The sequence below is a fragment of the Pseudorasbora parva genome, chromosome 18 (assembly GCF_024679245.1).
Source record: "Pseudorasbora parva isolate DD20220531a chromosome 18, ASM2467924v1, whole genome shotgun sequence".
NCBI lineage: Eukaryota > Metazoa > Chordata > Actinopteri > Cypriniformes > Gobionidae > Pseudorasbora > Pseudorasbora parva.
The window spans coordinates 30,054,291-30,081,143 of NC_090189.1; the positions used below are offsets into that span (position 1 = coordinate 30,054,291).

Here is a 26,853-nt window from a genome sequence, read left to right on the forward strand (position 1 = left end):
TTGAAATGGGTATAAATTTGTTTTTTGTTAAGTTGCCTAATAATTATGCACAGTAATAGTCACCTGCACACACAGATATCCCCCTAAAATAGCTAAAACTAAAACTTCCAAAAATATTCAGCTTTGATATTAATGAGTTTTTTTGTGTTCATTGAGAACATGGTTGTTGTTCATTAATAAAATTAATCCTCAAAAATACAACTTGCCTAATAATTCTGCACTCCCTGTAGTTCCAAGTAAATTATACAAATTTCGTTCTTCAGGTCAATCATATATTCATGGGGATAAAATCAGTTCGAATAATATTTTGTCATAGTATAATTTCAATGGTTAACTTTCAAGACTTTCACATGGTCTTATTGGATTTTGGGTGCACTGTGTTTGTACGTTGTTTTATTAGAATTGTTTTTATTTTTGTATACTATATTAAAGATGACAGATATTATTTGGTAAGTGAGATATCTGATTGTAGTCCTTGGAACCCCAAAAGGAATTTAATTTTTCAGCATCTGTACGCCCTGCGCATGTACAAACCCTGTAATTAGGATCTTCACGGGCGCTTGATGATTACAGATAGGTGTGTTGTCAGAGTTGGATCTGAATTGTGTAGATCCCCAGGAACATTGAGTGTCCCTGATATTTTGAGGTTTTCATGTTGGGGGTCGAAAATTTTAAGACTAATGACAATGTTGTTATATCTGTCAGACAGTGATTTATGACCTAGAAAAAGTGATGTATATATATATATATATATATATATATATATATATATATATATATATATATATATATATAAAATGCATGTGAAGTAAGTGTAAAACTAATATGTATATTACATTTTGATGCCTTGAAACCTACCAATTTGTGTGAACGTCATTGCAAGTATTAGCTATTTTATTAGATGTATTTTTGTAAGTTTTAGTGAAAATGGGAGCTGCAACCAAGGCGGATATTGTTCAGACATTATCCAATATTGGATATTGGAAAATGGCTAAATCTGGTCACTCGTTTTTGTATATTGCTTATGCGCTGGATGCAAATGCTCACAATGTCACCATTATTTCAAAGCACCCATGGGAGGGAGCACTACCATGCAGAAAGTGCTGTGGCTGGCCAAGGAAAACAAGTGAGCATTTTGCAGGATGAGGAAAAGCACCCAAAAACAGTTTCTAAGACCTGGATAAGCCTTCAATTTGAAGCCTCCAATACCGCCAACATCCAATTTCATTTGAACTGTAAGTGAAGAGACAACAAGTGACTGGATTGAGAGATTGTGTACCAGTTAATAAACTGTTTATTAGTTTCATCTACTGTGAAAAACCTTGTATTTGCCAAATAACATAATGATTGGCGCAATGTTCTGCAGTCTGCCAACTCAAAATTGAACAATGGGTGGTGTTTTTTAATACCAAATGTTTGCGTGTTGCCGTTAAGCACAGCAGGGGAAACATAATGGTATTGGAGGTTCATGTCTGCAGCAGATGTTGGAGGCACTTTGAAAATGGTCCAATATTTGGGAATCCTGTTGAACACAATGTAGCCAAGTATGGAGGATCTGTTTGGAGATCAAATGTGTATTTTCCAACATAATAACGATCCTAAGCCTGCCTTTCTTGCCAAATAATTTTGTCGTTTTACAACCTTAACCCCTAAACGCATACCTTGGTTCTTTGGTGACCCAAAAGGTCATTCCCTATCAACTACCATCCTCCTCATTAATTTTTTAAAGTTAGACATCGGCTTTCTTGGTATTCCTTAATCAATTTATTATAAACAATATAACAAAAAGTTAAATGATAAAATAATGCCTGTTTTCCCATTATTATTATTTTTTTGGAAAAAAAATAATAATAATTGGTATAGGGTCGCAAACAACCCGAGGTGTGTAACTGTCAGTATATTTTTTTTCTGCACAACAATAAATTAATCTTTGATGACTGAATAAGTGCAATTTACATTTATTCCACAAGGTGGCCATGTAAGAAGCAGTCAGTGATAAAAGTATTGATATAATTATGAGAATATGTTTGAGATGGCGAATATGAGCCAGATGCTAAATGGGAAATGAGCTCTGAGGAGGACAGTGATGATATAATAAAACATCTGTTCAAATTGAGCTCTTCCCAGCTCCAAAAGGTAACCAAATATGCTTTGTTTTATTCCTCTGTAATTGTTAGTCTAACATTGCGAAAGCTAGAGGTCCATCCATGTTAGATATAGATCTGGGTCTCTAAAGACCCAAATAAGTTCATCTAGGCCTAATAGGCCTAGTGATTAGCAAAACATTCATGCATTTAGGGTTAACCAAGTTTAGTGAATTCTTGTTCCCAATATAACATTCTCTTCATATATTGATTGTTTAATAGCACCTTACGTCACATTAAAAGCTATATTGGGCAAATAACCTCTCCCGAGACCACTTTTGTCTTTGATCTGGACTACATTCCCCACAATGCACTGTGTTGTCTTGACTCCGCCCTCACCTGCCGAGGTGTGTATACGTCAGTCAACAACAGCTGTGTGCGAAAGTTCAGGGTAATTTTGGGTTTCAGGTAAGATTATGTTTTTAAATTGTCTCATGTTTAGAATGAGTCAGTAAAGACTATGAGAGCGTCTCAATTCCTCTAATCAACAACTGTAGGCTATCACAACATAGCTACAGGAGCGGAAGATGGAGATCAGATTATATAGCCTATGCTATTTACTTTACATGAAAGGGCTTTCATAGGATTTTATTCACTTTCCAAACAATAACTTTGGTAAGCAGTCTGAAGTTGAGTTGTATATATCAGTGAATTGTTTGGTATTTGTATGTTACATTCAGTGTTTGTGTGATGTGTATTTTTAAGAAAGGATGCAGAAGACGAGAGTGTAAATACAAGCATGAGTTCAATCGAAGACTGGAGCCCAGACCAAGTGTCCACATGGATGAAGCATATTGGATTTCCTCAATATGCGCAGAGTTTTGTGGGTACGGCGATTCATTTTCATTGAACACATACAAAGTTAAAACATCACAAAAACATTAAAATTAAAAGGCAGAAAATGTAGGTAATACTTTTTTTTTGTCAAACATGGCGCCATCGCAAGAGGGCGCTCAGTAACAGTGTTCAACCCTCATGTTCTGCTGAGATTGAATGTTATAGTATTGTTAAAGCCTCTTATCAATAATACAGTTCATTTTGTTCTTAGTTAGTTAATAAGAATAAAAGAGCATATAAACATATTTTGCATATGCCTTCACAGAAAATGAAATTTCTGGATTAGATCTCTTGGAAGTCACTGATTCAGTTTTAGGTAAGAATACATGCTTTTCTTGTCTTACTTTTGTTTTTTTATATAAACTAAAAGATTTCAGGTCTGATTTAAGCGTTTTTATTACCCATGTTTACACTGAATATGTTTAATATCACTATATGTGTGAATTAGTTTTCATGAATAATCTTTGGAAAGACATGAAAAGAAGCAAAGGCCTCATCATAATATTTTTTGTCACATGTAGTAGACTGTTTCTCATTGAGGTAGGTAATATATTTATTTTACAAGTCTGAGCCTGTCAGTAACAATCCTTTGTTGTTTACAAAACCCCATTGATTGAACATTTGCCATTACTTCAAACAAATGTAGAGCTATTCATCTTAGAAAGTAAGAAAGGATAGAGACATTATAGGGTGTGGTATTGTTTATTTAGTAGAAAGGCATCTTTCAAGCTATTATCATTAAGCTTTTGCAAATGGAGCCATTTGCTATTGTTCTGCAGCTGTTCTTAGAGTGCAGAGAAATATTAGCAATAACACTAAATCATTTATTGTTATATGTACTGATTAAGGTTAACAACATATTTAAAATATTGAAATCTATTTGTTACTGTAAAATGTACTGATAATAAAAATATTGTTTAAAACACTACGTGTTTATATTTTATCCACATATTGCCAGTCTAGACTGGTACAGTAATATAAAAATGTTTACATTTTAATATTAATGAATAGTTGCTATTTAAAATGATTATGAATAAAATTGACTTGATGGGTAGTGTTCAAGTATTGTTCACCCTATCACACAAACAATATATTATATTATTATTAATTATTATTATCATTTTTTAAAACTCATACCCTCATTGGTGGCATAGCCTCCCCATTATTGAAATCCAATCACCCCAGAGTTTTATACACCTAGGTTGGCTTGAGGGTGAATACATTCTGGGATCATTTTTATTTTTGGGTGAACTATTTCTTTAAGAGATGAAGCATATTATAAAAGTGGAGGAAAGCATCAGTTTTTATATTTCCTTAATTATTTTCTTCTGAAGTGAGCGAATGGGGGCTGTGCTGCACATAAGACGCTTTGACAGGCTCCTGATCTTCAAGGCATACAAAAGCTTTTTGTACTTTTCTTGCTTGAGCAACGTTGCTCAAAGCCAACAGAAGAACAGGAACAATCGACAAAGTCTCCGAAGGAGGGCTCTCCTGGCTTTAAAAAATCCTTTGGATTCCCTTAAAGTTCTGAGCAAAGGGGGGACAGTTTCATTCTCCTCACAACTCTTGAGTTTGTAAGTAGTTTCGCTGCAAGCTTCGTATGAAAAGGAGGGCAGTCCTAGTCCTCCCCTCACAGCACACTTCTAGTGGAAAACACATTTCAACCGCTCCAAAAAAAATGACACGGAGAAGGGGAAATGCGTTGTGTGTGAACAAAAGTGCAAAGATGATTGCAAAGTCCCCTTGGATTGACGCGTTCAAACTTCTGTGAACTCGACGCTTGGGATTCACGCGAAAAACTTGTAACGGACTTAACTTAGGACGCACAAAACCGGCAGCAGTTCGAAATAACGCCGGACGTGGTGAAAACTTAAGAAGGTAATTAATTTTTAACAGACTACTCATGTCGGTTTGCAACAATTATTATTAAAGGTAAGCGAGTTTTACTCAGAATGCAAATGTGAGGCGTATGAACGATTTCGTGCTTTAAAAAACATAAACACCCATTAAATAACTTAACTAATAAAGTGTATACTTCGCATGGTTTGCATCCTCTTGCAGTGGATGAATTGCATTGCTGTTACTTTGTACACAAGAAAGATAATGACATGCGCACTGCTGACACAATTGCTACAGGTCAACCTGCTCCATATGGCCCCACGAGTCACGACATACATACACTGTGTACCAGGCTATTAATAATATATTAATATAAGGTAAATATGCATAGTTCTTCTGCAGTAGCACGTGCTAACTGATTGTGTTTACCACACAAATTCTTAAAGATTCACAATAGCTGTCAACCTCATTTACTTTTACCGTTGCACATACTTCCATTGTAATTTATGTTAAGCAGTGAATTAGGCTGCACAGGATCATTAGAGATCCTGCTGACGGATGTCACCCCACTCCTCTGAGGAATGCCGCCCAGGGCCGAGGGGGAGCAGGACACAGATATGCTCACTACATAGGGCAGGAATGCAGTCATGTGTTATTGGAAATCAAAGAAAGAGGCCAAGTTATGAGGAATGCTTGGGCTTTATTAGGTGAAACTAATTGCCCTTTACTACTTAACCATTGCTAGCAGCAGTACAGACCCTTCCTCATAATGCTTTCATTGAGTGTTTTTGCACTTAGTGCCCCCCTCTGAATGTAGGAAGGTAACTAACATGGTTACTGGGGTAGCTATGGACAACATTCCAAGAAATGTCCCTCACACTTCCGGAACAAACCCACAGCTTTATTAGTTGGACACTCAGCATTCGGATGGTATCCTCTCTCTTTCTTTTATCAGAACAGTGCTTTATTTTTAGTTGTAAAGGTAGAGATGGATTGCCAGAAAAGTGCCTAGCGGCGTTGACTCACGGTGCAGGAATGTCAGTTCTTTCGCTTTTCCCTCCTCTCTCCATCTCTTTCCATCCCTCACTTCCTTTGCCCCCTGCCTCCCTCCTCTTTTTTTCAGAGGGGCCAGAGTTCTGCTTGCTGACTCAGCCTCCAAATCAACCAACTGCCTTTTCCATGAGTTTTTTGGGAGCCCAAAAGCCTTCAGTTCTTCTTGAACTTTTACAATTATTTTGTGTCCAGCTGAGAACGCAACATCCCCCGATCCCCTAGAGTGAATCGGCCGTGTCCATATAACACAAAAACAGCCTTTCAAAGACACTGGTAAAAGGATATGGAGCTAACTAACAAAGGAATGTTGATGAAACTGATAATGAAAAGTTGCCCGTAGATAGTGGAGTCTGTGCTGAACCTTTAAAGGGATAGTTCACCCAAAAATTAAAATTGTCATCATTTACTCACCCTCAAGTTGTTTTAAACCTGTATGAGTTTCTTTCTTCTGCTGAACACAAAAGTTAATATTTTGAAGAATGCCTTTAACCAGACAGTTGATGGGTCCTGTTGCCTTCCATAGGGTTTATTATATGAACGTCAATGGGGTCCATCAACTGTTTGGTATTCTTTAATCCCATATTCTTTAAAATATCAACTTTTGTGTTCAGCAGAAGAAAGAAACTCATATAGGTTTGGAACAACCTGATGGCGAGTAAATGATGACAGAAATTAATTTTTTGGGTAAAGTATCACTTTTAGCCTTTTTTTGCTTGGCCGTTGTGCAAACAAAAAAATACTGTAAAAACAAACCAAAAGCCTCTTCAGCGCCAATATTTTGTAACATGTTTTTGTCGGTAAACATATAGGTTAAAAATGACTTTTATACAAAATAACAGCCACATAAGACAGGTTGAACTAGACGTTGAATCCAGGTCACATTTGAGTTTTTGTTTGTATGAATAAGTAGTAAGTAAATACATGTATAACCTGAACTCAACTTATTGTTTAGCCGTGGAGAAATAGCCAAATTAAAATAATTTATTAATTTATTAAAATAGTTTCCCCAGTGCAAACTATCAAAGTATTATCACAGACAGTGTCTTGACTTTGAGTAACCCAATGACCCAGCGTGATGCGTCGCTGCTTACCTCAGGGAAGGGAAGTCAGACACCCCCGTGGGATGTGTCACTATTTTTCAGACACAATCACATGGTGAGGTGCGGCGTCTCGCCATTCACTCATCTTGGGTCTGTTAATTGCTTAAGCTATGTGTCACTCTAAATTTCAGAATTTGGTGGGAAGCCATGTTTCCATCCACCTTTTTTATGCACATTTTGGGATATCGCAGGGATGGGTTAATCCCATTAACTGAAAGATGCGCATAAATTCTTAAAATGTGAATTAAAACCTTAGGCGCTGAATTGAGTCTGATAGATGTTTTTAATCTCATAAGAAAACATGTGCCTAAACTACGATGGAAACACATTTACCAAATAAACAGCCTCAAAAAGCAAGTTAACATCACTGCGTTCAACTCACTGGATGAAAACACTGAAATTTTGCATGAATTTGCGAATAAAGCAGTTTTGTGCTTTAAGTTTTATTGAACTTTTGATGGAAACGTAGCTTGCGATTTGACTCCAGACGGTCAAATTAAGTTTATAATGCTTTCTGTTTTGACAGAACTTTCTGTTTTAATAACATAACTGTAAACTTAACAATAAGTTTCCATTTGTTAATAAACCAACAATGAAAAGCATTTCTAAAGCTTAGCTGTAATCTTAGCTGATGTAAATTTTCCGCATTTATTAAAATCTAAAGTTGTATCTATTAATATTATTTAATGGACCTGACCTAAACATGAACTAACGATGTTGTGTTTTTATTATTTAACAGTGATTAATAAATAATACTGGAACAAATGTATTGCTCATTGTTAGTAATGCATTGATGCATCAGCTAATGGGACCTTATTTTAAAGGGATACTTCACTGCCTTTTCATATTAAACTGTTATTCCCTTAACTTAAACGAGTTGATACATACCTCTCTCGTCTCAGTGTGTGCACTTAATCTCTCTGACGCGCGGTGACGATCTGATAGCATTTAGCTTAGCCCACTAAGCCCAGTTCATTCACTATGGTACCAAACAGAGATCAAGTTAGAAGTACCAAACACCTCCACGTTTCTCCTATTTAAATACAGTTACACAAGTAGTTGAACGATCAAGTATGGTGACAAAATAAAACGTGGCGCGTTTCTAATCGGATTAAAAAGGAGAACTATAATGTATGGCAGAATAGCACTTCTGAGAGTACTAGTGAGGGGGAGGTGTGAGGAAAGATGTTTCGGCCGGGACTTTTTACTGCGCCGAGCCGAAGTACTCTCAGAAGTGCAAATCCGCCATACATTATAGTTCTCCTTTTTAATTCGATTAGAGAGGTACCACGTTTTATTTTGTCACCATACTTGATCGTTCAACTACTCGTGTAACTGTATTTAAATAGGGAAAAGATGGAGGTGTTTGGTACTTCTAACTTGATCTCTGTTTGGTACCATAGTGAATGAACTGGGCTTAGGGAGCTAAGCTAAATGCTATCAGATCGTCACTGCGCATCAAAGAGATTAAGTGCACACACTGAGACGAGAGAGGTATGTATCAACTCGTTTTAGTTAAAGCCGGGTGCACACTGTGCGATTTTGGCCACGATTTGGCCGTCTGGGACAAATTTTGCAAATCCTAAAAGATTCCTCAGATCCTAGGCTAAAATCTGACGTCTTTGGTCGTTAGTTTGACATGTTCACCGGCAGCCGATTAATGAGCGCTGCGATCAAATTTTACCTCAGACGAAATTCTGGCAGTGTCAGAAGATTTGGCACACAATCCTGCAGTGTGACTTCTCCTACGATGACAGTCAAATATCTCCGTTTTTCAAGACAAACTATGACCAAAACGAGTACTAGAGATTTCTTTGTAGCCAGCATTTCAGCCCCGCGTGTAATGCAGCTCACTGTCACTGAACGCGTCATTCATTGATGATATAAAACTCCGGGTGAGTTTTCTTGCGCGCGTCCGTTTTTAGCGCGCCTTCACTATCGTGCAGTCTGACATTAATGTCAACTGAGATCTTACAGTGTGACATGGCGATCATGTTCGTACAGTCTGACAAGGGACATTCGCAAAAGATTTTGAAAAATCGCACAGTGTGCAGGACCCATAAGGGAATAACATAGTTTAATATGAAAAAGCGGTGAAGTGACCATTTTGGTTGACTGAAGAAGATTTACCTTGCCAGAAACTTTTAATTAGTGTTGTTGCTTTTAGTGATATACACACATATGTGATTGTATACACATATTCATTATTTAAATGTAATTTTTTTTAAACATGACCAGGGCACATTTCATCAATTTAAAATGTAAAAATCGAATTGAGTCCGTTTCCTGTTTATTAACAAAGACATAGATATTAAAATTGTACTGACATTGGATATATTTGACCGAGATCTTGCCGCTTGCATCCCCCACATCTGTTGTACATGACCGTAACTCTGTTAATTGTCACTTCGGTCATAAATTTCAGATTTTATAGATGCCATTTTTTTTCTCTGACAAAATGGTGTGTGTGTGTGTGTGTGCATGGGGGGGAGAGGGGGAGGCTTGACTATGACTTTTTTCCCCCTGTACTGAGGGAAAGAAACTGGTGCAGAGCTTCAGTGGCAAAGATGAAGCATCTCCAGCACATGCTTTTCATTAAGGCTTTGGATGGAAGATGTGGGTGGGGGTTGAGAGGGAATCGAGGGGAGCAGTGCTGTTTCCAAATACTTGGGCCTGTATCAGGGACTTGTGGGGGGAAAAACCACATTATAGAGACCTTGTTGCAGTTGGAGTATGGAGGAAGAGAAGAAATAGAGGGATTATTTTGTGACTCATGTTGGATTTTTCTGCCATAATGGCACACAGGTTTGCAGGACCTCTGTTGCAGCTCTTTCTTTTTCTTTCTTCTTTTTCTTTCCTCTACCTTTTTGGGAGGTTAATGGAGAGTAAAACCAAGGGGTGAAATGTATATCTTCTACGATAATATAATTATTCTTTTAACAATTTGCAATCGGACATTATCGAGTATGTCACTCCTAGTTAACAAAAACTCACCTAGAGAGTGCATACACTGCAGATGCATTTACAGATTAGGTTAGACCACTGCATGTGTGCATTTAAGACTGCACAATCCCACTGTGTGATTTGTACATAAAATGGAGTAAAAATTCCCTTGTATGAGTATTTGTCTTTTAGGCTATATTTATATTATTTGATATAGTATATAGTTAAGCAATTACACAAATAGTTCAGTCGTCCCCCTCCCCCCAAAAAAAATATCAGCTATTGATTTTATAAGTGATTTGCATTTTAGACAAAGTATTGCCTGTTATAATAGTTCAGCAACTGAACTGTTTTGCATTTCTGAGCAACACACAGTGTTTCGTTACTGAATCAATCAGTCCATTTAATGAATCAGTTGAATTAAAGGGTTTGTTCACCCAAAAATGAAAATTAGCGTATATGATTTACTCACATTTCATCCTAGGTGTATATTAAAATCTAGACGAATACAATCTGAGTTATATAAAAAATGTCCTGGCTCTTCCAAGCTTTATAATGGCAGTGGCTGTTAGTTCATTTGTCCATAAAAGTGCATCTACCCATCATATAACTGCCTCACACGGCTCTGGGTGGTTAATAAAGGCCCTCTGAAGTGTTTGTGTAAGAAAAATATCCATGTTTAAAACTTTATAGACTAAAATAACTAGCTTCTGGCGGTCAGCAGTACACAAGTCGACTTGCGGCGTAAGAGTAACCCTTGACCCTTGAGCCCTTGACGCATGTGTATTGATGAACGCAGAAGCACAGGTTATTGCAAAACAAAACACCGGTCATGAATTAGTCTAAAACAAGAGTTTTTAAAGGGGGGGGGGTGAAACACTCAGTTTCAGTCAGTGTCATGTCAATCTTGAGTACCTATAGAGTAGCATTGCATCCTGCATATCTCCGAAAAGTCTTTATTTTTTTTATAATTATATAAGAAAGATGCGCTGTTCCGAGTCTTTCCGAAAAAAGCAGAGCGGAGGCGTATCGTGTGAGCGGAGCTAAATAATGAAGTGTGCGCGCTGCTGCTATTGTGTTGAGTCGAGTGCGTCGTAAAGCTGTGTCATCCCTAACAGCGGGAAAAAACTTTGTTCAAAATAAAAATATGGCTTTTAATCAGATACAGCCATACATCTATGATCCGGAATCAGACCCAGAGGCTGCAGTTGAACAGGAGCAGCAGCAAAAAACGACTAGAGCAGGACGTCTCTATGTGGTACAACTATATAATACAACTATATAATATGCTTAGCGACTTGTGTTATTTACATATTTATACTTGAATTATATCGTCGTATTTTTGTCTTTGAAGGTGTACATGTGGGAAGTGCAGTTGTGCACGTGTGTGTGTGTGTTTACGCGTGGTTTGTGTAGACAATTGTAACGTTAGTAAGCGGACTGGTTTTGCACGGCAGGCTAAGTGTTTACATAGAAAGACACGGAATAGTAGCGCGTTTGAATGAAGAAGCGTGCTTATTTAGTTCAACATATTTCCCCACTCTTTGTGTATTGTTTGATATAAGAGAAGAGGGGCTTGAGTTTGTTGCCCAGCACTATCCACGAGAGGTGTTAAAGCTGGAGCCGTGTGGGGCAGTTATATGATGGATAGATGCCCTTTTATAGACTTAAAAAATTACACAACCATTCGCTACCATTATAAAGCTTGGATTAGCTAGGACTTTGTAAAAAATAAACTACGGTTGTATTCGTCTGAAAGACGAATGTCATATACATCTAGGATGACTTGAGGGTAAATCATCAGCTAATGTAAATTTTTGGGTAAACTAACCCTTTAATACGTGGCCCTATTTTTACAATATGAGTGCATGGTTAAGTGTCCGAATCAACTTTTGCTAGTTTAACGATGGAAAAAACGGTTGGCGCGCCAGGCACATGATCCAAAAACGGTTGTCCACATTCTTTTAATGAGTCATGGTTGTGTTTTGAGCGCAACGTGCAATAAACATCTCATCTTCATTCCCTTTAGAAGCTAGTTCTGCTCATGCTATGGCGGAAAGATAGCCTAGAAATCTAGACGCACCCTAGCGGCAGCAAATTTAATTTGCCCGCAAGTGTGGTCTAGCAACTCTCAATTCCTATCTGAGCTGTATTCTTCAGAATCTGGACGGCCCAATCACATCGTGTATAGAGTCGGCGGGCGGGGCCATAATGACGACAGACGAGTTGCGTTTGCGTGCTTCTAGTAACACAGTCTTCTAGTAAACACAGAAACTGGTGAACGGCGGCGGCCTTTCGAAACAGCTCTGCCCGCGCCTCCGGAAGACTTGGAGTTAAGCTTTCCTCTGAGAAAAGAACAAAGAGCGGCACTGAAGTCATTTTTAAAAAGGGAAGATGTGTTCGGAGTTTAGCCGACCGGATACAGCGAATGTTAAATCAGTCAGCGAGCTCCCCTTCACCGTCGTTGCTCTGGTTGGTTGCAGTACTATCCTATCGCGTGCAGAGGGAGTTTGAAAGACAACCGTTTATCCCGCCCCTCGGATTGAGCCCTGTCTATGGTGAGTTTCCAGACCAAACATCTTGATGTGGGTCTGGCTTGTCAGGCTAGCGGAAAGACTGAGCGCTTTTCCAGAGAGGAAAATGAAAACTACGTCGGGCTGAAACAATTGCGTCGTGTACGATAGAGCCCAAAGAATCAATGATTCGCATTAACATTGACATGTCGCCATCTACTGGCGGTTTTAGTTGCATATTTAAATGATCTTTCAATTTTAAAATAATTTCATATAACATAAAACATCAAAACATTATTTATGCAGTTGTAACTGCAGGTTGAACGGCAGCTGCATTAAACAGTCTGTGTAAATGCATCTAAATGCCACTTCAGATGAAGTTTCTGTTTCCTTTGCATTGCAAAAAGGAATTTAGCTGATACTGATGTAATTTCATCGGTAATAGCCCTATTGTGTCTTATTATTCTAATTAAATTCATTGACTAACTGTAATACTTTGACATGATAACGGATGCATTGGCAAAATTTAATTAGGAAAAAAATTGACCTTTATAAGGGTAAAAATGCAAAATCAACTGCTCAGAATATGAAGAGTAACAAAAACTTTGTGAGTCAACTGTCCACGGCGGTCCTAAACCTGCCAAGATGCCAACACAATAAACACATTCAGCAAAATATTGTCTGATCATCATCCACATCGACAAAATCCCAGAAAATAATACTACTCTAATACTGGTATTTTGATATTGGTAAATCTCTCAAACCCTTACAGCAGTGTGTCACATTTCATGACGATTACTCATTTACCTCCCAAAATCGAATTACCAGAATGAAAAACCATCTCATTCTTACTATAATAAGAAACAACTGCATTATTCAGATTGCAAACTCTTTATATATCATAGTAGTATTAATGTATAAATTAAAATAAGTTTATGAGATCGTTAAATTCCCAGATGCGTTATGATGGGCTTGTAATGGGTTAATCATGAGCTTACTGATAATGAATAATATTCAGATACCTTAATGGTCCTAAAATAGGCTTAATATTTTTCATGCATGATGTACTGTATGATCAGTATATTCATCTTCAGTGGTTTCACATGATACTCTGATACTTCAGAGAATGCCATGGTATAATGGTAGTAGACAATACAAGATGGTATTGCCATGCAACCATGTCCAAATAAGTGAGTATTTTGGAAGTGTATTCTGTCCTAAAACAGTCAAATCCACTGTGCAGTGAAGTGTTGTGGCCCTGAGTGCTGTCCTCTGGTTTCTCTCAGCACTGACTTCCCATAAGCCCTCTCGCATGTTTAAAAGAGCGTAATCCCTTGAAATGAATCACGCTTGAATTCCAAGAAAGCAGCTCAATTGAGGGAGGAGGTGAATTAATGTGGCGAAGACATATTGCGACGAACATGGAAACGGCGGTAGAGAGAAGGAGCAGATGTGTCAGAGTTTCTTGGCCTACTGCTTTTCCAGTCCTGCAGTGTGAGAATCTCTCCGAGCTGGGAGTAATGGACACAAGGGGAGGCTGTGCTTTACGTTTTCTCCACGGTTGCAGCGCCAGACCTTTCCAGAATGGAATGTTACGTTTCCTGCTCGGTTCCTGCCATGTGTTTCTCAATTCCCCCATCTGCCTTAATCTCTCGGTCTGCATGTGTCTTTGTTCTCGGACTGTTTCTTTGTCACTGTCTTATCCACTCATTGGATGCACACTGGAAGGCTAGTTAAATTAGTGTGTGAGAATAGTTTGTTGTGGTTTGGGGTCCACGTCTTTTCCCCCCCTTAAAAATCCCATGAAATTCATGAAGTTTCCGAAAGAGTTTTTAGTCCAATTATTTAAATTTTGAGGTGTCTATACGCTATGTAATGCTAAGCATTGGCAAAATTACCTTTAGTAGATCGTTGTTTAAATGTAAAAAATTTCTACCAGGAAACCAAACCAAAATTATTTATGTTGCTCATGTTGCACTACCCAGATTTTTATCCAATCATATGATCCCACCACCCCTTTATACCACCTGGAACTGACTAACAATAGCATATTTAAAGGGTTAGTTCACCCAAAAATTACTCTCCCTCATGTGGTTTCAAAACCGTAAGACCTTCGTTTATCTTTGGAACACAAATTAAGATATTTTTGATGAAATCTGAGAGCGCTCTGATCCCTCATAGACTGTAATGTAATTAAAAGTTTCAAGGCCCAGAAATGTAGTAAAGACACTGTTAAAATAGTCCATGTGACTCCAGTGGTTCAACCTTAAATTTATGAAGCGATGATAATACTTTTTGTGTGTAAAAATCAAACAAAAATAACGACTTTATTCAACAATTTCTTCTAGCCTGTGTCAGACTCTTATGCGGTTGATGCTGTGTAAACAGTACTGGGCTTCCAGAACACTGACTTACCTTTGGTCGGCGCTGTTGACGTGAGCTCCACGGCAAGTAGTTTTGCTGTAGAAATGGGAAGTGCTGCACCGTTTACACTACGCCAAGTATTCTAGTTGCTTTATAAACTTAAGGTTGAACCACTGGAGTCGCTTTACTACCTGGCGGGGCCTTGAAAAGGTTAATAAAATAGCTGGAATAACATAATGGCAAGTAATTAATGACATAATTTTCATTTTTTTGGTAAACTAACAGTTTAATGGTTTTATGCAAGCAAGTTAAAAAAATAAAAAATAAATATATATATATAGAGCACAATGAATCCATATACTTTTAATCTTCTGCCTTTTAATCTTCTCTCTCTTCAAAAACACACAAACTTTCCTCTGTATTAGCTCCTCCTTCACCAGTAACAATATTGTCAGTGTTATCATGTCCTACATAAAGCATAAAAGATCTCTTAACATGGACGAGCTCTCTGGAGTTCATTAAACCCCTGGAAACCTTCCACTAATGCTCCCCTGTTATGTAAACAGTGCCTGCGAAAGTTGGGGGTGGTGTTTTAAACTATAAGAAGGCTGCTTGCTCTGCCTTAACAGACGTTTTCTAAGGTCACCCTCCTGATTTTTCCCGCTTTAATGTTTAAGGTTTATGTTTAGGAGGTTGTCGTGGTGAAACTCTAGCCCTTGTGGAATGTGGCCCAACCACTTGTCAGCATTAGACAGTTTACCGTTGTTGCCAACGGCAATATTCATCAGAGTTCGGGAAGTGAGACAAAAAAACGCAATGGAAAATCCTGCTTCCTTTTGTCACAGTTTTTCTGAAAAGTGGAACCAAAGGGTAAAGTTCTTGCCTATAGTAACATGAGCATATGGGGGAAATCACATGATTCTCATTTGTGTCTCTAAATCTAGTCATTTATTTAACAATATGTTACAATGCAATTCACATTGTCTTGAATATACCTTCAATGAGCATGATTTTATTAAAATTTTTGCTTTGGTCAGCATAAGTAAAAAAATGTCAGAGTGATGAAACTGTCCTCCGGAAATCATAGTGGAGCAACAACAAAAAAAAGGGCTCTTTTAAAGAATAACATTTTTGAAAAGTTTAAGTAGTTTGGTATAATCGTCTATTATTAGTACTTAGACAATTATTTTAACAAAACTACTTCAAAACTGCTAATATTTTAGTCGCCATGATGTATGACCAACATGCCAAAAAAAAAGAGAGCATAAAACAGGAAATTATATCATAAAAAGGACCCCTATGGACCCTCATGGATGTGTGTCAAGGTCAATACATCTTTTAAAATATTGTTTAATTTGGCTTTTTATGACAAGAATACTATGCTAAAATATATTATGCTGTAATTCATAAAATATATGAATTAAAAATTCAGGGTATTTGTAAAGATTCAGGATGTCTTTTACATGAAATATATTTTAAAACTGAAAAAAAACAATAACAAACATAAAATATGTATATATTTTCAAGGAGTAAGTGAAATATGACTTGACAGTCACACCACATGACATTTTTTAGAGTCATTCCAGACAAAAATTTAAATACAAAGACCATGTTTCTGAGAACTGGACATGCTTATTTGTCATTGACCAGTAAGCCTTTTATTGTTGCATTAGCCAAGAATATCACAACACCAGTAAACACATATTGTTCTCTTTAGACTTATATATATATATCCGTTTGGAGATTAATTCTATTGTCAGCTTCTGGTCTTTTATGACTAAAACATTGAAAATGTAGGGGGAGGGGGAGGAGAAGTGTGTTGAAAGATTAGATGTGATGTGATTAGTCACCCTATATACCAAACCACTGTGTATTTTTGGAAATAGTTAAGAAGTTTATCAACCATGTCCTAATGTAACAGTCAAGAAACCAGCTCGGGACAACTCTCCAATTCCAAAATGCTATAGCAAGTCAAGCTTTAACATCAATCCTGGATCAGATATTAACCTGAACATCTGTCAGCACTGTACCAAGAACCTGGAGTGCCTCAGCATAATGAGGGCAGGAATGGACTGTACTGTCAGAGGCTGTTTGATAGAGTGCCAGCATCGGGCCTGCACTCAAACCTACCCTGGGCCACATTCCTGATGTATTACCCGAGTAAACACTGTCCGCGTGGGGGCCCTGGGAAACTGCATGAAACGTAAATATTTAGATAATGTCAGCATCCATTCAAAATGTTTCAGACCATCAGAAACCAGAAACATAAGAAATACAGTTGGAGGAATGGATCTAGTTTTGAATGATCTGATCTTTCTCAGAATGGTTAGCACTGAAATTTAAATGTTCTCTAAGTAACTTTTGTCCCTATTGTGGTAAAAAAAAACAAAAAAACATATGGATTAACGTTTTTGTGCTTTGTCTCTGCATGACTGTGCAGATAAATATGGTCATCCTACTGTTCTAAAATTGTATATCCTACATCCTACTAAAAATTGTATATCTCTTAAGCTTAATAGTGAATGTTTAATATTCACTATTAAGCTTAAGAGATATACGATTTTTAGTTGGAAAGGATCTCATGCTCAGTATCTAAAGACATTACTGTAGTTTTTAATAGACATGGTCCTTCTTTACAAATAAATTCCAGCACAACGCTTCAACTGAACCTTCACGATAGATAATGAACTCTGTTAGAGAGCTGCATATGAAAATGTATCTGTTCACTAATACGCCATCTCCGCTTTCCTTTTACAACATTTTAAAGGGTTAGTTAACCCAAAAATTACAATTCTATTATTAATTACTCACCCCCATGTCATTCCAAACCTGTAAGACCTTCATTCATCTTCAGAACACAAATGAAGATATTTTTTGATGAAATCTGAGAGCTTTCTGATCCATCCATAGACTGCAACTTTCAAGGTCCAGAAAGGTAGTCAAGACATCATTAAAATAGTCCATGTGACTACAGTGGGTCAACCTTACTCTAATGCTTATAATAGGCTTACCATAGTGAATCAAAGGAACACAAAAACTGATGATGTATTGACTCTTTATTTCAATTTTGTTGATTTTGAGCAAAACAAAAGTTACATAGTGTACCTTTAAAATGTGACATTTCGAAACGATTTATATTCATGAACTTCAGAATTTTTCTCATTATAAAACCAAATAAGTTTTTGTCAAGGAAGCAAGATTGTATTTTGTGAAAATGTTTCCTCAACGTTTTTGGCACATTATAGAAAACTTGAGGAGATTTTTTTATACAGCTTGAAGCCTGCCAAAAACTTGTACTTAACTACATTCCAAAGCATAATGTCATACTTTTTACTGCACATTTCATGAATACATTTTTTTGTTACCGTTAATGCTTAAACAAAATGAGTACCTTCTTGTACTCAAGTATAATTTTGAATTGCCTTTACTTGAGTACTACATTTTTATGTGATTATGTATTAAATGATATTCAATATGAAACATAATGCAGTATATTTACAATATTATGCTTTGGAATGTTGTAAAGTAAAAGTAAAAAAAAAAAAAAGTACAGTACTATAGTGATAAAGTACAGGCACTTGAAAAATGTACTTAAGCAGAGTAAAAATACTCCACTACTGTCTGGCTACTGTTAATAGATACAACTTTTGATTTGAATTGAATATTAGTGAATGTTGAGATTAAAATTAACTGATAAATAAATGCTTTAGAAATATTTTGAATTATGAGTTTATAATAACTGATGTAGTTAACCAATGTTAATAAAACCTTATTGTAAAGGGTTACCAGCCTTTTTTATGAATTGCACTTTTTAAGCTTGACAACAAGTTGTTTCCCAGCTCTTGGCTCTGTTTAGTTGCTCTTGAAAGAGGCATGGGCGGCAGCAGTTAGGAATATGAGGAAGAAATAACTGCTGGCTGTGTTACGACAAGCCAGGTGTTTCAGTTTCTTATCAGCGGACTTGTTGTTTGCCACCTGTTTCTACATTACTCAACTGTTCTCAGCAGGTGCATTCTTTGCTCAAGTTGGCCTGACATTTAGCGATTTGTCTGTTGACAGCATGTTAGGGTTATTAATGGGTCACGATGGTTGACTAATCTTCTAGTCCTCCAACAACCGACTAGTCCAGGGGTTTTCTTGGGCCTTTTGATGGGCAAGAGCCCCCTAATATTATGATCCTTTTTGATGATTCCCCCTTTCTAAAAGATGAAGACGGTTACATATTTTCATGTATAATATTTTTCCTTTTTCTCATCCACACTAACGTTGGAAAAAACTGTTAATTCATCTTATTGCGCATGTGTACAACCTCATAAAAGCGCCCCCAGATTATACAGAATGAACGAAACATAATGAAGTTATTGTGCAATTCTTCTAGTAGGATCATTTTATTTAGCAAAATATCTCGCCATTCACTGATGCGTCCAGGTCGCAGTCCACTCACCATTATATGTTTGGTTTAAAATGCAACTGCTCTGATGTTTTGCTGCAGGACAGCAAATGCAAGTACATTTTCTGTCATCTTTGCAGGACTGTCATATGAAGAGTGTGCAAAGTAACATATTTTAGCAATTGTGTGAAAGTGAAAAGCACATAACAGGCACAATGCCAGTGTAAACATGAATATCTGTCGGTACAATGTGCGTCACATGACTAAACATGCATCATCGTTTTCAGATACCTCCGTTTTCACAGTACACACTGTAACGCGAAAACGTCAAATGAATCCAATTTAGAGAGCGTTTCCAAAAAGCTTTGTTGTCATTAAAGGGTACATAACACGCACAGTTTCTGCCAATCTCATGTTATCTTGAGTACCTATAGAGTAGTATTGCAGGCGTGCAGTTGGCGGAGCTAAACACAAGCGCGCACATACAAAATGCATCATGGAAAAATCCCTGGATAACTTTCAATTCCCTATTTGTTCGTTTTGATTACATTAAATGCCCTTACGCAGCGATTGCCAACAGAACACAGACATTTGGTGCAGTTTCACATGACCGGGAACCCTTTCAGAACTCTGTTGTTCTGTTAAAGAAACTGCATCCACTGTTTCCTTAACACTGTGTTTTTGGGAAGCTGAACAAAGTTAAATTTCCCTCACAACCATTGACACACTTCTTAGTGACATTGTTGATTTCTTGGTCTAAGAAAATGACAGCACTGTCGATGGTTACCATAACTGAACGAAGCTCGTTGATGGACGTGCTCTTGCTCTCGCTCTGGTTGGCGTTTATCCAGGAGAAGTGCCCTTACAAGCAATTCCACGCTTTATGACGTCGTACAGGGCCATACTTGGAAAAAAAAAGCTTTCTGAAATTTATTTGAATCCTGAAGGAATGTATTTGGCACAGAAACTCTGTCCAACGTGTCTTTTTTAACATTTTGGCCATGTTTAGCATGAGAATCCAACTCTTCAGTAAAGTCAGAATGCATGAAATAGCATTAGATCCTCTTTAGTAAAAACAGAGTCTCAGTGTGGACAGAAGGCCAAAATGGAGAGAAAAAGATGCTTTTTCAAACAAAAAACGTATTAGTTTTGACGAGGCCTAACACTCTATTCAGCAGTCTTTGAATGGAAGTACATGCCTTTGAACAGATTGTACATTTATCCCATGTCTCCTTTTCATTCAAATCCAGTTATGTGGTGGACTACCTGAGAAAGGTTTGTTCGCTGCAAGTAACTTATTTCACATCAACATCTCAATAAATGAAACCTATTTGGATTATTGTAGCGTACATAAATTGAAGTGTAATAGGTGCAATTTCTTAGCACACTAAGCGAGATCAGAAACCCCTAGTGAGTAATTTAAAATAAACATTCCAACAAACTGATCACTTGTTCATTAATGTTTCTAAAACCAAAAAACTGGATCAAATAAAGTTGATCACCTTTGAGGTTTCGAACAAGCATCATACAAAAGTAATTTGTATAACCGCAATCATTTTTTCAACTATGATTATTAGTCAGATTTCAGATATGTACCGCACACCCAGTCTCAGATAATTGGATCATTTTGATGTAAGTTGGAGTGTTAACAGCAGAAGGCAGGTTTGAAGGTGTGTAGATAACTGGCAGTGATCCAGCTCACCTATCCTTTTAGCCACACCTGATGGAATGCATTAGCTAGTTCACTGTGCAAGCTTACTGCAGTAATATCGTTGAGCGTGTGAACAAAGGAGTGCGACTTGAGACAAATGGTCAACGGGTTAGGAGAGTTCAGTGGAGTTTTCTCACCCAAGACGTCTTTGGTGGAAAGGAGCATCTGTGAGTTGAATTTGTGTTGGCTGTATTTTATTTTACAAACTTTTAATAGTTTTCAATTCATTTTCTTTTTGTGTGATTGCACTGTAAAAAGGATGCCAAGTTCCTCAGAGTTACAATTTATCTAATATGATAATGTTTGAACTTTGTTTAAAGCTATCGTCAGCCTATACAAAAGAGGCATTTGGTGTATGCATGTTGTAGATGGTAAATTTGAAGGGAATGTGTTATTGAAGTTAATAGGATAGATAAACATTCTCCAAAGTTTGTAGTTCTGGGAATCCTGCTTGACATGCTCCATACCTTGCTCAGTACTTAAACTGTAAGCGCACAGTGTCACTGACACGACCATGGCAGGACTCTGAGGTCAGAACCTTTGGAAACTTTTGTTGGGAGACCTATCTGTGCACTTTTAGCCATGTCAGATTCCATGAATTCACTTCTGGGCGCTCTGGCCGTGGAATAAACAGTTTATCTGAAACAGTCAAGGAACTTGGTTCGAGCGTCAGCAGGGGTGTGAGGAGAGGAGGAATCTGTAGCCTATTTCTGTTTTTGCCGAGGTTGGGGGCGTATTAGTGAGGGGTCTGGTTTATTGTATGATTTGGTTTCATAGCTATGTGAAGTTTGGTGTGAGTGATTCAAGAGTTCTTGTAATGAGTTTTCTCTCAAAAATGTGTTGTCTGAAAAAGGGTTATCTAAATTAAGTAATTATGTCATTGTAGAATGTGTTTAACTGCTTTTAGTTAAAAATTTTTTTTAACAGTATATTACTATTTTTTTTTACTGTAATCCCATAAAATAATATAGAAATTAAAAACGACCTCACAAGTAAAACATGCTGTATTACAGTAATGAGAATTTTAATGTATATGTCACTATAAAAATTAATGTTAATGGCCTTAAAAAGGTCATATATGTTTTAAAATAATTTCAGAGACTTGTGCTTTCAGAGAAGCATAAAGATTTCACACACTTCATTCAGTGTTTTGGCAGCATGTAGCTTATGCCAGTCATTTAAAACTATGCACATCCCTACATCCTGTTTGGATTGAACTACTGCCCCGTGCTATCTCTACCAACTGATCTGGAACCATCCTCACTTCCTTTAACTATTTGATATCTGTCAGAATTTCTTGCTGGTCTCTGTCCAGTAGCTGAGCATGGTATTTTTCTATAACCTAGCTACACAGCTGCAGGACGGTCTGTAATGGTTGTGAGGGGGTAGAACCAAAAAAGAAATGCCCTTGTGTTTTTTTTTGTCACAATCAGGAAATGAACATACTTCACATCCCCTATCTTTCACATGAAATGTATTTCTTTCTACAACCCAAAAAAAAAGCCCCTTTAGTTGTCTTTGGACCCCACCCCCATTGTTCTAACTCGCCAGAGTGCCTTCCTGTTCTAGAGTGGCTTGGCATTCGGGACCTCGCAGACCGGCTGTGTGTTTTGGAGCAACTTGAGGAGCTTCTTCAGAGCAGCGACCCTAGTGAATGTCAGCACCATGAGCAGCCAGTAGTGACGCACGACAGCAGCTACAGCAGCCGCACAGGTAGGTGACCTGGTCGAATATACAGTAGAGTAATGGAGATAAGCAAAAATTACACAGTGACAGGAACCTAGATGGGTGGGGTGGACATCAGTGGGACAAAAGAAACCACTAGAGGTTATAGGCTAGTTAGTCTGTCCTACTCTGTGATTCAAATTACCAAATTGTAGAACCTGTTTGGATACAATTATCATCACTTAAAAGGTGTGCTATATTTTATACTTAAAATGATTAATAAAAGTAGTTACATTTTTCCAGTAAAGGGGTTTGTAGATCCAAAGATATGTCCGACAAAGTTTCTCTAACCACACTGGGCGAAGGTTGCAGTATAAACTGATTTGCGTAAACACAAGTTACATAAAACTGCTTACAAATATCTTTTTGGCACAATTTTCAGCTTTTCAAATATATGAAGTGCCAGTTATTCATCAACAGAAATCAGCCATCATTTCATTCATCTTAACCGTGAGTTTTTTTTTGTGACCTCGCCATTTCATATTCTCTTCCTGCTTTTGTTTGTGGCCATCTCTGTCATTGACTCTGAGGAGGTCTCGGTGAACGAAAGATTGGAGAATGACAGGAAGTGGAAGTTAAAGTATGGGGGTGGGGGGGGGGGGGTCACTATGAAATGTATTTTTCTTCTTTCACTCTATCGACTTTCTCTGGCTTTCCAAATTGGAAAGCAGTTGTACACTGATGGCTCTGTTTCTGACTCATTTTACGTTTATTTATTTATTCACCACAGATGTTTCGGAAAAAAGCCTCATCCTCCTTGAGAATGCGGGGAATATCAGAAAACAATAGACGTAATAAGTTCCCCTTCATTACTTTTTAGATGGTGCAATAACCACTAAACTACAAACTCTGTTCAAGGCCAGTAGTGGCAACCATTCCGGATTAACACCTATTAAGAGAAACAAAACTAAATGACAGTAACCTTTCATTTTGCAGTAGTAATGTAGTTGTAGTGGTACTACACATTACACCCCACATTGGCACTAATGTTTTGGAATGGTTTCCACATAATGGCTTTGTATGCGTTAACAGCTCAATTGTTTTAAATTGCTCTCTGTGATTTCTAAGTGTCTACAGCTCAAGCCGACAGTAGGGAGATTGGGGTTTAAGCTTTGAAGATGTATAAGCTTTGGATAATCAGATGACTCAACTGCAATGCATGTTAAAGGAATGGAGCTGTTGTACAGTAATGTGGTATATACTGTATATGGTATTGGTAAAATGATTTGCATCATGGGTGGACTTTAACACCTTGACCCTGGGCTCTTCCTGATCTTTACAATGTAATTTTGATTAATCCTTTATAAGGTAATAGTGATTAGTAGTGGTTGAAGATCATCTGAGAGTTACCATTGACACATTTAAAGTGGAATCTGGTGTCATATAACTTAGCAATAATAACCTTAAAGACTGATGCCCAGCTGTCAACGTGTGAAGAGTTTGGTACAGTTGGGGTGTGAGATTGGGGTAGCTCTCTAAGAACATGCATTAGTCAATCTCCCTGTTTTCTTTTATTTCAGCTTCTTAAACTGACTTATTTGTAGCTTCTTCATTATGGTTCAGCTTATGATAATAGGTAGTGGCTGTGTTTATTAATTTATCATACATTGGTGTGTTTTTTTACACAGGGAGTGTGGACCGTGCCCGAAGCTCCTCCTTCCATGAGTTGGGCAGGTCACGGGAGCTGGAAATGAGGGCGGCAGCCTCAGTTTCCGAGGACACATCAGCTAGCAGCAGCAGCGGTAGTGGCCATACAGTTCTGCAGCGGCTCTTGCAGGAGCAAATGCGCTATGGGGAGGGCCGAAATTACCTTGCCCTGCAACAACAACAACAACAGCAGCAGCAGCAGCAGCAACAGCAACAGCAACAAGGTCCAGTGAGTGGATACCCAGGGCCTGGCAACCCAGGGGACGAGCTCTCGATGGTCCCTCACATTGCGAGGCAGGAGCCTCAGGGCCAGGAGCTGCAGGCAGACAGTGGCATGGAGAAGCTCAGCACACGCTCTGCAGGAGGAGGAGGGGGTGGCAGTGGAGGCACCGGGTCAGGCGGTGGAAGCTGTGTGAGTGGAATGGGGCAGAATCCTGAAGACCTGCCCACATATGACCAAGCCAAGGTGCAGTCGCAGTACTTCCGTGGTCATCAGCCCCAGCAGCCTCAACCACAGATACCCCCGTCAGTTGGTGCGGCATTTTACGTGACTGGCGTCAGCAACCCTAAGGTGCGACCCCCAGAGGGCAGGCCCACGGTACAGAGAGTGAATGGAAGCAAAGTACACCAAGACGACGGGCTCAAGGATCTAAAGCAAGGCCATGTACGTTCTCTCAGTGAAAGACTAATGCAGCTCTCGTTGGCCACCAGCGGGGTCAAGGCACATGCCCCTGTTACCAGTTCCCCACTTTCCCCACAGTTGCCTCCCCCTGGACTTCCAGGAGACTATTATAAACCCTCTGGACCCCCACACAGGGGTCCACCACCAGACTACCCATATAAGGCAATGCCCTCTCCATCCAAACAGCACCACCAGCAGCAGCAGCAGCACCAGCAGCAGCACCATCAGCACCAGGAGACTGGACACTACTACCCAGACCACCGTTGCACAAGCCAGCCAGCCAGAGCTGACATTCCTCATGTCCGGTACCAGCCACCACCAGAGTATGGCTCTTTCCGGTGAGCTAAAAGAGTGCTTACTAAAGTTAAAGAGTTAAAAGCTAAAGAATGGGCTGAATTTTAGGACATTTGTAGGATCTGGAACAATGCACCTCAAAACACAAGTTCCCTGACATTCCCTGACTTATCAGTTTTTGAAAAATTCCAAATGATGAGTCTCAAAACAGCCCTTCCCTTCGATGCTGGGACATGTTGTCAGGAAACCAGTTATGGGAAAAGCCAGTTTTGCCTGTTTCCCTGAATTCATTCACCTCAGAGCCAGTGTGTAGCATATAGCAAAAGAATGCATATCAAATTCTAATAATCATCTACAACATGTCACAACATGACAGTTTCTCTGTTATGTTGCAGAGAATCAGGAATGTTGTGAAAAATATTTTTATGAACGGTTGGAATGCATTGCATAGTTTTGACTTTGGACAAGTCATTGTTTCCCAACGGTGATTTAATCTGTTAAAAGAAGCCGTTGGTTATGCACGTTTGAATCAGCCTTAATTATTTGTAGGTCACTGAAAGTACTCATACATTCTTTTGTTTTTCACACTTCTGTAATCAATCAAAATATGAATATTATTCATTTCTCTGCCCTCATTAGGTCAAGTAAGGAGAGTTCAAGTCACTCCCAAAGGTCTGTTCATCACCATAGCCCTTCATCTTCTGTTACATCAGGGGGCTCTCTCTCCCGTGCTCAGTCTTCCACTCTCAGCAGCATCTTGGCCTCTTCTCACCCTCTTCCACCTATGGGGCACCAAGGAGAGCTGCCCTTCTCAATGGGTGCCCGTAGCCCACAGGGGCCCGGTTCCCACCAAGGCGATCCATATGGCCAAGGTCCAGGTCACCCTCCCCATCAGCGCAGCCATGTGTTTCCTCATGATCCTTACGGGTCAGCTCCCAGGGGCCTTCACATGCACCAGCAGCAGCACCAGTACCATCAGCAGGGCTCCCAGCAGCAGCAACAGAATCCAGGACAACACTACCAACATCCACACTCCATGCAAGGGGATCCCTACGCCATGCTGGCACGTGCCCAGCAAATGGTGGATATGCTGTCTGAAGAGAACCGCTTGCTTAAGCAAGAGCTGGAAGTGTGTGGGGAAAAGGTGTCCAAACTACAAAAGGTTAGAACGTCTTTGAAGGTTCACATTATATTATAATTATGTCAGGAGACTGGAAAATGTCACACAAGTAAAGTTTTCAGAACAACAACAGTTTAGCTAGCTAGCTACTGAGTGAACAAAAGCATTCAGCAGTGATCTGTTTTCAATTTGGTCTTCTGTGGAGATCCTTGAAGAGATATGGGGAAAAATGCTGAATGCTGGTTTCATTCAGGTCATAACAGGTACCACAGACATGTAACCTATTTTGTAACTGTTTTCAAGTGGGCCAGAGGTCACGATAGGCCAGTAATTCCCAGCCTTGTTCCTGGAGGCAAACCAACAGTACATATTTTGGATGTCACTCTTATCTGACCATTTATTTCTGGTCTTGGAGTCTCTACTTACAAGCTGATGAGTTAAATCAGGTTTGTTTAATCAGGAAGAGTGTGAAAGTGTGTAGTGTTGGTGTG

The 26,853-nt window shown here is 38.6% G+C and overlaps 1 protein-coding gene across 4 annotated transcripts in view; it reads left to right on the forward strand.

The window, feature by feature from the left end:
* Window positions 1-2,849: 2,849 nt before the first annotated feature.
* The window catches only part of amot (angiomotin), a 42,134-nt gene continuing 18,130 nt past the window's right edge, over window positions 2,850-26,853 (forward strand). Inside the window, exons 1-7 of one of the 4 annotated variants that reach the window (XM_067424007.1) lie at window positions 2,850-2,971; window positions 3,247-3,297; window positions 22,464-22,607; window positions 23,002-23,069; window positions 23,350-23,410; window positions 24,248-25,286; window positions 25,882-26,404. In XM_067424007.1, coding sequence (XP_067280108.1) covers window positions 2,884-2,971; window positions 3,247-3,297; window positions 22,464-22,607; window positions 23,002-23,069; window positions 23,350-23,410; window positions 24,248-25,286; window positions 25,882-26,404 — 1,974 coding nt within the window. In that variant the 5' untranslated portion in view covers window positions 2,850-2,883. Of the gene's footprint in view, window positions 2,972-3,246; window positions 3,298-4,478; window positions 4,860-20,113; window positions 21,062-22,463; window positions 22,608-23,001; window positions 23,070-23,349; window positions 23,411-24,247; window positions 25,287-25,881; window positions 26,405-26,853 lie in introns of those variants that run through there. The other 3 variants (XM_067424008.1, XM_067424009.1, XM_067424010.1) reach the window with 3 other exon arrangements.